At 41.1% G+C, this 11,139-nt stretch overlaps 2 protein-coding genes across 2 annotated transcripts in view; both read left to right on the top strand.

Moving 5' to 3' along the window:
• The first annotated feature begins 1,834 nt into the window (after nt 1–1,834).
• On the top strand, nt 1,835–3,839 carry msantd1 (Myb/SANT-like DNA-binding domain containing 1). The gene is made up of 3 exons (XM_062445108.1): nt 1,835–2,088; nt 2,171–2,464; nt 3,548–3,839. Exons 1-3 carry the CDS (start codon nt 1,835–1,837, stop codon nt 3,837–3,839), a joined length of 840 nt encoding a protein of 279 aa, XP_062301092.1.
• Nucleotides 3,840–5,483: 1,644 nt separating this feature from the next.
• The window catches only part of rgs12a (regulator of G protein signaling 12a), a 37,547-nt gene continuing 31,891 nt past the window's right edge, over nt 5,484–11,139 (top strand). Inside the window, exons 1-2 of the mRNA XM_062444655.1 lie at nt 5,484–5,524; nt 7,419–9,250. Of these exons, the coding sequence (XP_062300639.1) occupies nt 7,442–9,250 (1,809 nt within the window). The 5' untranslated portion in view covers nt 5,484–5,524; nt 7,419–7,441. The remainder of the gene's footprint in view (nt 5,525–7,418; nt 9,251–11,139) is intronic.

Genomic DNA, 11,139 nt, shown 5'->3' with positions numbered 1-11,139 from the left:
TCTGTAGATTAGTCTGGCTCCTGGATTAGTAGTCTGGATTACCTCTACCTTAATGAATGAAAAAACTAAAAACACAATTATAATGGACCCCAGCAAGCGGATTCTGTCATTATACTGAAAGAGACAAGGGCTGGTAGCCCTTCACTATCAGCTGTGATAGTTAAATATCTGAAATAAGAAGTATTCATGCAAACATTTAAGACTTACATAGGCATCAGGGTTTTAAGGTGGATTGTTCTGTGAAATATCCATCTACTTTGGTTTAATTACCATAACTATCATGATTCTTAAAATATAATGTTTTACCTTCAGAAAGTCAGTGGAATGATAAATATGAAGCCATATCCAAAAGTCACACCAATCAAATTTCTGAACATTTTGACGCATGGATCTTTTAAACGCACACTTGGGAGGCAAAGGAGAAAAATAAACAGACAAAACCTTTCACATCAACTTTCATTGGCTCCTCCATTTCTGCAACAGCAGAGCTTAGCGTTTGTCTTAAGTGACAGATGTGATGGATCAGGCAAAGCTGCCAATTTGCAGTATGAAAATGCACCGGCCGCATGTCAGGTTGTGGAGCAGATGGGGTTAGGGGGGTCCTAATCAGGCCAAAACTGAGTTAAGCCGGGCCGACAGCAACTAGTGGCACTAATAAAGATGAAGTGAGATTGGTGGCTTGTGTCACTGCATTACAATTTCCCCTCCTTTCAGAAATATAGCAGGAGTCAAGATGATAGAAAGAAAGAGTTTTGGGGTTTTACTGTTTATGTATTTTATGGCTGTGGTGCAAAAATATTCTTGAAAGAAAGATGAGAACATATAAGGAGGGAGAGAGAAAGGGAGAAAGAGACACAGAGGGGTGGGGAGGGGGGTGTAAGAATGCATATATTATAGTCGATAAGGGTGCTTCAGATGGCGGAGGGTGGAGATCCGCCCCTTGCTGGGATCTAAATGGGGGAGGGGTCTCAAACTGGACAGAGAAAACCCCTTCAGTAGGGGTCCATTGTCTGCTAGCAACAGCTATGAATAGAAAGCTGATTACAACAGTCAGCATATTGTACCCCCATTGCCAGGGTGTCTATGTTTGATCACCACATGTTGCCATTTTGTCTGATGTCTCCCCCTCTCATTTCCACATAAAGTGTTTCACAGTTTTTCAGTGAAAAGCTTTTGTTTTCATTTTGCATCCAAACTGCAGGCTGTAAGTGTTTTCCTCTCCTCTACATCATGCCAGATAAAGCAAATCCTCCCTCTCCCCATCTCAAAACGACTTGTCTATTATTAAAAGCTTTTAAATGGAGCAGTGTCTTGGCTGACTACCAAATCCAGTGCCTTGTTGCCAGGGAAACACATACCCGTGGTCTCAGTTCTCTCTTTTTTCTCCCTCCCTGGTGGCTCATATTTCAAAACTGTCAGCAATCTTGTGCGCTCACACTGCTGCCTTTCAGCTAAAAGCTTTTTGTGTTGCCAGTGGAGCAGAATGGAGGGGAAAGGAGAGCGGATGGGAGTGGTTATAGGAGAGGGAGGGAAAATGAAGGGCCTCCCTCACCGTTGCCAAGGCAACTTGATGTCACGGTGACATCACGCACCACTAAAAGCTTTTAACCGGATTCCTCTCCTGCCTTAGGCCCCATTTTGAGTCCTCTTTCAGCTAGGCTAGGGGGAAGGGCATATGCAGGAACAGTGTGTGTGCCTTCTTGCATGTTTTACTCCCTGACTGCAGACTAAACACAGCTTATAGCACAGTAAAATACTTTCAAATTCAACCTCTAAAGAGCAAATCTCTGCAAAACACAGCCAGCACAGGCCAGGAGAACAATTTTTTTTAAAAATGGCATCAGACGATGGTTTCAGCTACTTAATGCCAGGCCACAGTGAGAAACACAGGCGGGCCCCAAACTGGACCGATGGTGAAATGAAAGCTCTCCTGTACGTGTGGGAGGAACACCACAACGAACTGAAAATGAGCAAGAGGAACGCCAAGGTTTACGAGAAGATGTCCCAGAGGTTTTTCCAGCTGACGGGTGAGCAGCGTTTCAAAGAGGAAATCAAGATGAAAATCACCAACATGTCTTTCCAGTACAGGCAAGTGCACCTGATCTAAATGTCCAGCCAAACTCCAAACTGTTGACTGCATAACTATAAACATCTATTTTTGTTTTCACAGGCGGCTGAAAGCCACAGTCGGCGAAGGTGGCGAGGCGCCGGACTGGCCGTATTATAAGGCCATCGAGAAGATCCTCTCCAAGCCGCTGGAGAACGGGCGGGTGAACTCTTTGGAGTTTCAGGCCTCCACTGCAGGTCCTTCCACTTCCTCTCAGTCTACAGATAACCTGGTGTCACAGGGAGAGGAGGGGATGATGGGATTCCTGCCAGAGTACACAGGCTCATCAGATGAGATGGAGATAAAGCAAGAGCTGGACTCTTTGAGCTCTGACAGTGAGCACACGCAGGGTTCCAGGTAACAGGGGGGAGGGGGGTTACATGTTTTAAGTGTGTGTGTGTCTTTTGATAAGGGTAATAAGAAGTTGATAAACTGACCTACATGTTCTAGTTACACAGAAAACATCCACTATTAATAGTCAACTAGATAATGATCTTACAAGGCTTTTTTCTCAGTCAAGTTGTAACGTGTTTCCTGTTGCATGTTTCATGAGAAATGTTACACTGTGAACCAGATCATTGCTTAATTCAAAGTTCCTCATGTAGCAGAACTCAAATTAAAAATACTGTATGCCATACAGTATGTTACATATTAAGAGTTAACAATTTATCAAATCAATCTCAACTCAAGGTTCTCTTACTCTGCAGTGTTTCTGAAGCTTTTAGCAGCTTTCAGCAGATAGAGTTGCTCAGTGTCATTGAAATGGTTTAGTTTTTTATCACAGGACCTAAGCATGCAATTTCAAACATGTGATACCAGGCTTTCACATGAATTTTACATATAAATTGATCTGATATCATATGATACGGGATGATGTCACACCATATTTTGATATAACATCTTCATATGACAATATGACTCATCATGTTCAAGCACAAAATCATATTCAACATAACTGAGCATCAGCTGAAGAAGGCACTAATAGGTAGCTGAAACCTTTGTTTACAACAATTAAGTAGACCTTGTGTAGAGATTTTTTTCTCCCCCCAAACTAATGTTTCTGAGGTATGAGCATGAACCTTCACGCTTAAGATTGAACTTGTTATTGGGTATTACTTCTGGAGCTGCACCATAGATTATGTTTTTATGATATTTTAGATATTGTATTAAGTTATTATACAAAATGAGCTTTAATTATGAGCTTTAATTTCTAAATTAGCAAAAGCAACTTGACCCCCAACAACTGTGAGTGCTTTTATCTGTTTTGTGTGATTATTTTTTATATACTTGTGACTATTTTTATTGGGGGGGGGTTCTGTTTTCTGTTGTCAGACATTTCAGACTGGACTGTTTTAGATCATACGAATAACACAGAGGCAGTCACTTCTCATGATACATAATCACTGCCTGTTCTAAAACGGTCCCCTCTCTCTTTTCCAGCTCCCATCCTACCTCAGCCAGGAAAAGGCATGCCAACAAACATCTGTTCATGAAGAGGAAGAAGCTGCGTGTGATGCAGGCCATGCTACAGCAACAGAAGAGGTCGAGCCGAGCCATAGAAGAGACGTGCAGGGAGGTCCGCCGGGCCTTGCACCAGCAGAACCTTCTCCAGGTCCAGTGTCTGCAACTGCAGGAACGTATGATGAATCTCCTGGAGAAGATGATCCAGCCTTCCTCCGCCGCGTCAGCATCGTGGGGTCAGAGTGGCGTCAAAGATCCTGGGAAGCCTTGAAGTGAAGCATGAGGGTTGGGAGAGATCATGGTCCTGTTTTCACCTTTAGCCTCTTTGGAGAAAAAACAAAGTATATTTATTTGGGATTTCCGTTCAACATTAGACATTTTTATTGTTTTTAGTGTTGCATACGTCGAAATATAGCCCTGATCAGCAACAAAATGTACAAAAATATACTGTAAGCTTTAATATATTCAGTGAAAGTTGACCCTTTTGACCATAGACATATGCTGGCACTTATACAGCACGTCTATCAGTATCATTAAAGTATCAGTGTTCATGTTAAGGATATTTCAGATATATCAGATCCTCTTTCCTGATACTATTCAAGAGTCCCATTAATATCACTGTGGAAACAACAGCCTTGCAAAAACAGACTTCTTTTTTTCACTGTGCCAGGATAATTACAAGTTGGAAAGGTTTGATGCCAACCAGGATAATTAGCAGCATTATAAACCAGACAGTATCATGAGTTACAGCAATAAACTCTCCTGATACTGAAGAGATTAGGAAATCTGACAGAAAATGGCAAAATTACCAACAAAAACTACATCAGATTTCTTTCCAAAAGGAAATTTTACAGCTCTCAAAAGATGTTTTATTTGTGCTCAATAGCAGTACAGACAGTCTTTGTTGAAAGCATGGCGGCTTTCCATCATTCATGGGTAAGGCAGAATGGCTGCTAACCTTGATTTCACAATGTCAAGCTGATGTCGCTCCACTGAAAAGAAACTGTAAAAGACATGAATCTCAGATGCAGGCCGCACTGAGTATAGGAAAAAAGGAACATTTCCTGCATTCTCGTGACTGTTCAACGTGAAGCTCATTTTGATTTAATTATTGAAAATCAAAAACATATATTGAATCCAGGTGCTTCAGATTGGTACTCTGCCTGTACGGTTATTGCACTGAGAAACAAATACCATTTATACAGTGTTTAATCTTGGGTGGCTTTTAGAATCAGATATTAGTGCAAAACTTCCAAGACAGACACAGAAAAGCACATTGTTTCTGATGTATCAGTACTTTAATATGTGAAAAACTGCCTGTTCTTGTTTGCATTTCTGCTGAATTAAACTGCACATGGTTTGCCATCATTTGTGTGTTTCATTTCATTGTAATTTTCCCCACTGTTACGCAGCATATCTGTTTCTGCAGGGTAATTATTGAAATGCAAAACACACAGAAGGCGAGGACTGATAGTGCAGAAAATGTTAAGGTTTTTGCCTTTCAGCCCATTTTAAGAGGATTTGGAGAAATTAGGGATTAATAGTTCCATCAGACACACTACACCAGCAACGTCATGGACTCCTGCATGAACATGTAAATGGAATAGTGTCTGTTTGAGGTGTAAACAAATGTGATTTGATGTTACTGTCACACTCATATAACACAACAAGTGTAACAGCTTGTATGGTCTATCACTAGTCTGTCAATAATCATCCCATGACCTCACTTCCATAAAACGACTTTCGGTTAATTCCCTGTTTACTGTCAGCGTGTAGGCTGAGACATGTGTAGTTAATAAGCCATGTGACCGTGTGTACAACCGTTGCAACCCTTTGACCAGAGAGGTATTGTTTACAGACCATCCGCAGAGAAGTGTCGCAGCAGTGTGAAAGAGACTGACAGGGGTCGACCCACATTCAAGATAGTGACACTGCGGAGATAACTAAATTATATGGGTAAGGTTGCTAATTTGTTGTGCTTTTTTATACTCATGGAAAACTTACCGTGTTTACAGCGTTGTTTGTTTTCATATATAACGTGTTTCGTGACAGAGCTTACACTGTCGCCTTAAACGCTGTGTATAAGCGGCGTTGCTCATTTAAAAAATCCATACTTTTAAATTTGATTCACTTTAGCGCACATTAAAGATTAGCAACTGTCAGTATCCGTATCAGCCAATCACGTCGCTCCAATCGTTTGAATATTGAACGTGAGACGCGGGCTGATTGGCCAGAGAGTGATACGTCACAGACTCCAGAGACGTTGCGCTGTCATGGTTACTATGAAAGACGCTTTGTGATAGCAAACGTTGCCGTGTGGAGTACTGAATCACGGCAGGGAAATATTGCTGAATAATTAATAAAAAATAAATAAAAAGGAGCTGTAATGTGAGAAATGTAAACGTTTGGACTTTGAGCAGCGTGAGTGTAAAACTGGGCGTTTTGCGGAAGTTTTCAACACTGGGAAAAGGTAATTTCTAAAGTTAGTCATTTAACAACCTCATTGTGGGTGAGTAACTTTGTGATTTACCGTAAGTTATGTGCGTGCGCATTACTTTAAAATACTATTAAAGGAGTCACATGGCTTCGTCTGGGTGTTTCTGCTGTTTCAAGCTATTTAACTTGTGGTTAGAAGAATATTGTAACATTTAAAAACGGTGGCTGACCGAAACCCAAGAGTCTGGTTGTCATTAAAGTGTTGGTGAGTACGGAGCCAGCTGGCACAGTTTTTTGGGGGGTGGGGGGTGGGTCCCTTAATTTACAAGCTCTGTTGGGACATAAAAGCTTTCTGTGTCTTATCTTTGACAGATAATTGCTAAATTAAGATTTATATCCGTTTCACGTGGTTATTTAATGCTTTTCTAATAATAATATGCACCACAAGAAACACTCTACTTCTTAATTTGGCTATACATATAGCCTATTTTTGTCATTTCTATATTAGGCTTCATAAATTAGTGAAAGAAATGCACGTGTGTGTTGTATTTTGATTCGTTTTAAAGTACATGTATTGTAAATTCAGTGATTCCTCTGTATTCAATTCAGCTTGATGTGTCACCACAACAAGAGAAAATGTTAAATCAATTAAAAGATTGTAATTTAGCCTTAATGTTATCTGTAACTAAAGTGTAGTCCAGATGCTTTAGAAGTAGTGATTATAGAGTGATTAAGATTTTTTTATTTATGATAAAGCCTCAACTTTAAAAACAATTTAGACCTAAACAGTAATAGATATGGGATAAACTATTATTGTCCAAAGCACCACAGCTGTTTTAAAATTACAGAAGAAACACTGAAATTATTTTGTGATTCTGTTTTCAACAATTTCGCTCAACATAAAGTATTAAATATAACTATTTAAGCATAAATATAGTGTCACTTAATACACTTAATGATGTAGAGAAAGTTGAAACATTTAGTCTATTAATTGATTACTCCAATTAAAGTTATTGAAATTGACATAGACTTTGATCAACTAATTGTTTAAGTTAGTTTTCAAGCAGAAAAATGCTAGAAATGCTGGCTTAAAAGTGAATATTCACAGCTTTTGAACTCTTTTAGTTTGGAAAAAACAAGACATTTGAAGATTTAATGACAATTATTCACTCAATTATCTAAGTTTTAATAGTTAATGGATCATGAAAACTGTCTAATATAATGCTTCAAATTAGTATTTCACCATATGTCTCTATTAAAAGCAGATGGGCAACCGTATTATTTGGCAATGCTTTGTAATTGTCCTCACTCCTACTCAATGATTAATTGTGAACAAACTACTACCACTTAACATTTGTGTCTTCCTGTCTTTTGCCCACATTTGTGCAACTGTAGGATGACAACAACACAATAGTGTTGGAGACCTGAAAGTGTTTCATGACAAACATGAGGATACAAGGACAGCCTGAAGGTGCGAGGAGGCGTCTGGATTTAAATGCGGTCGGTGATCTCAGGGGTGTGGAGGTCATCCGTGGTCGGGCAGGATATGGCTTTACTATTTCAGGACAGCAGCCATGTTTGTTGAGTGGCATCCTGGAAGGAAGTCCTGCTGACCTGGTGGGACTCAAACAAGGGGATCGCATCATGGCCATCAATGGAGCAGATGTGTCCACGGCTCTGCATGAGACTGTGGTGCAGTTGATTGGCAGCTGCAAAGGGCCTTTAAGGTTGGTTGTGCACGCCGAAGGCCGAATCATGGAGAACCCCATCCTTAATGACGAGAAATTTGGGATTGGACAGAAACAGCGTCTTTTCCAAAAGGCAGGTGTTCTTCGCACCATCTCGCACGATTCAAGCAATTCCTCCTTTAACTCGAGTCAGTCGTTGACCCCCAAACAGAGGCCGGTGTCAGAGCCCGACATGTCACAGTGGTCACAACAATGGAGCGCTTTAGCTGAGCGGCCGAAGGAGGAAACTTCCAGAGTGGGGGACACAGACTCTGTTTTTACAGACACAGAAGAAGCTAATTCAGACTGGAGTATGTTAAACATGACCTTGGTGGTGGGCTACCTGAGCTCTACGGAGCTGATTTTAAACACTACGGAATCAGAGGAGGACTGTTTGAAAGCCATTCGGGAGCGAATACGTCAGCTGGGCACAGAGCAGGATACCCATACTCTTGTGTTGATGAAGATCATGTTTGACTGCGTCCGACTTTGTGATGACGCCGGAGCTGTTTTGGCAGCCTTTCCTACCGAGAACCTGGTTTTAGGGGCTGTGTGTGCTGAGGACCCACGTTTTTTTTGCCTGGTCACTACAGCACATATAATCAATGGCCGTGTCCCAGAGGACGGTCCTTTGAGGGCCTCCTGCCATGTTTTCTTCATCGACCCAGAGCTTGGAAATCATGAGGACCACATAGGGATTGCTGGGCGCTTTGGCTTTGACTGCACTCCAGATCCAGATGCTTTGGGCTGTCTGGAATTCCCTCAGACTCCTCTGGATGTCCTTCACTTTGTCACAGTCCTGTACGGCGATTTGGGAGACGCTGTGGAGAGGCTTAGAGTCAAACTGGACGCAGAAGCTCAGCAGCAAGCCAAAGAAAACGGCAGCTCTGGCAAACAAGGCAGCGCCAGCAGCAATGGGGACAGTGGAATTGGCAATGCTTCCCCCCCTGAGGAGAGAGCGGACAGGGATTTCCCTTCTGCAATCCGAAACCACCCTGGGGCCCACCTCCCCAGCTGTCCATGGGATTATCCTCCGGCGGAAGACCTCACCCCAATAAATCTCTCCAAAAATGGCCACAAATGTAATCCAGAGAAGAGCGCCAGCACAAATTCCCTTTCAGAGTCTCTACCTGGCCCAGATTCTCTAACTAGCTTTTATGGTGGCCCCCCACCCAGGCTCGAGTTCCAGTTCAAGCCCCCACCACCACCTCCTCTGCCTTTGGGTAAAAAAACGAACTTTTTGGGAGACCCTCTCAGAGGTAGCCAAAGGTGGTTCTCTAAGCCAAAGTGGCCTAAAACCTTCAGTGGTGATTCAGAGCCTCTGGTGATATCCAACAATAACTGGTCCTCCAGCGTTAGCCTCAGCAACAGCACAAATAACCTGCCGCCCCCTATGAGCCAGATCCCCTCAGATAGGTATCAGTCAGCAGAGGTTATGATGCTGCCCCCAAGAGAGGAGTGGACCAAAAGGTTTCTTGATCAGAGAGAGAAACAACGGAAGGATGGTAGTACCAAAAATGTGAGTAAAGCATTTCTCTCTCTACATTTTACGACTAAACTCAGCAGGATCTGAAAGCAGTGCCTCAATCCTAGCAACAGATGCTCTCTTTAATCTGCTATTGAGAAATATCGATCAGGTTTATCAGATCACAAATAAATCAGTTGTTCCCAACCTTTTTTTTCTTGTGACCCATTAAAACAAAGCAATGTCTACTTCTGACCCCTCGTTACCAATGAAAACAGTTTGTCTACGAGTTGTGAAAAGTTCAACCAAACAAAAACTGATTCTTGTTTTTGTTTCATTAGGCCTGAACAGGTTTAATCATTAATCATCTGCAAGAAAAAAAGGCAAATGTTGGAAGAATTTCTGGAAACGATGAAGTGAACCAGCTTCTCTAAAACAACAGTAGATTAAAAATTTTGATTAATGGTTAAAAATATTTTACCTGTGGCTATTAAATATACATTTACACTTCTATGTAATTATTCAAGCTATAATAGGATTTTCGGTTTGCTGTTTGTGTATGTGTATCCATGCAGGTATTTTCTGCGCCTTGTGTTAATGAGAAATCCTTACACAAAGCAACTATAAATAGCTCCTTTGTAAATACGGTCGCTCTGAGACGAATAGCATCTGTTTCTGTACTTAATTCATGTTTGACAAAGCAACACAGGAAGTATTAAATAGTCAAAGGGAGTAGAGTTTCCAGACACTGAGGGGGGGTTTTTGGTGGCACCTAATATGAAATACAATACCACTTTTTCAGCAGTCAATTGGTGCTGAGTGTGAATTGAACCTTGAAGAAAGCACCTGTTGTAAGTCAATGATGCTGTTGTCATAAACATGTAGAAAGAAGGAAGCAGTTTTTTTTCTTCTTTTTTTTTAAGTGTTGCTGTCCTCATTGCCCACAAGATGTCTCTGTGTATCCGTGTAGTCTCACAAATGAGGCTCCTCTCAACCGGAAACTGTGATTCATGTACAATATCACTGATTTAGTTTCTTTCTCTCAGCCACATATTCATAACGTTGGTGATTTATATGCTGAAATGTAGTTAATAATGTTTTTACACATCAATTCAAATTCAAGGCATTTTAGGTTGTGTGCAAATGTGTGTTGGATAAACTTCATCCTCAAAATCTACACTTCTTTATTGGTGTTTTCAACCTTTTTAAAAAAATTAAAGCGACATATTTTTCTGTGTTTATAAATCAGAAGTGGATTGTCTCTTTGTCTGCCAGCTCGCATTAGATCAGAGACAATCTTGCACAGGAAGCCTGGCAAATTACAGGGTAGAGCCCATGTCATGCAGCGCTAATTATCCGCAATTCAACTCTCGTTCAAACATCAGACCCAACCTCTCCAATCATAAGAACCAGGGGTGGCTGGTTGAACTGCATTTTCTTTTCTAAACTGATAACAGGGAAGCTCTATGTTATCTCTTCTGGTAGTTTGAACAGTAGTAGTTCAGGTTTACTAATACCTTAACATGCATCAACTTAATACAGCAGCTTTAGCAGGAAAATCTGTCAAATTCTGTTAAAAATCTGACATTTCCACGTCATCTTTTTCGGCTGACACACCTCAAAGACCCTCATCAGTTTGCAAAATGTAACATTAATCATTAAATATTATTATTAATTGAGGCTCCATTTAGGTTTAAGAGAGGACTGTGTGTCTTCGGCCCCCATTATCTGTAAATAGCAGGAAAATCTGTCAAATTTAGTTAAAAATCGGACATTTCCACATTATCTTTTTCAACCGACACACCTCAAAGTCCCTCATCACTTTGCTTATAGTCCGCAGATATACATGCTTGTAACTATGTGTTCAGGTCAGTGCTAGATTGGAGCAGCGCGAGGAACGATTTGCGAAACTCTCACAAGATTTGTATGCTTTGTAACACACT

Source organism: Scomber scombrus, chromosome 23 (assembly GCF_963691925.1).
Source record: "Scomber scombrus chromosome 23, fScoSco1.1, whole genome shotgun sequence".
NCBI classification, from domain to species: Eukaryota; Metazoa; Chordata; class Actinopteri; order Scombriformes; family Scombridae; genus Scomber; species Scomber scombrus.
Note: the sequence above shows the minus strand (reverse complement) of the source record. Positions and strands in the feature narration are given on the sequence as shown.

What these genes read in the sequence shown, in the direction of transcription:
- msantd1 (XM_062445108.1), top strand. Translation starts at nt 1,835, where the DNA reads ATGGCATCAGACGATGGTTTCAGCTACTTAATGCCAGGCCACAGTGAG. An exon ending in AACATGTCTTTCCAGTACAG is followed by an intron (nt 2,089 to 2,170) that starts GCAAGTGCACCT and finishes TTGTTTTCACAG; the next exon opens with GCGGCTGAAAGCCACAGTCG. An exon ending in GAGCACACGCAGGGTTCCAG is followed by an intron (nt 2,465 to 3,547) that starts GTAACAGGGGGG and finishes TCTCTTTTCCAG; the next exon opens with CTCCCATCCTACCTCAGCCA.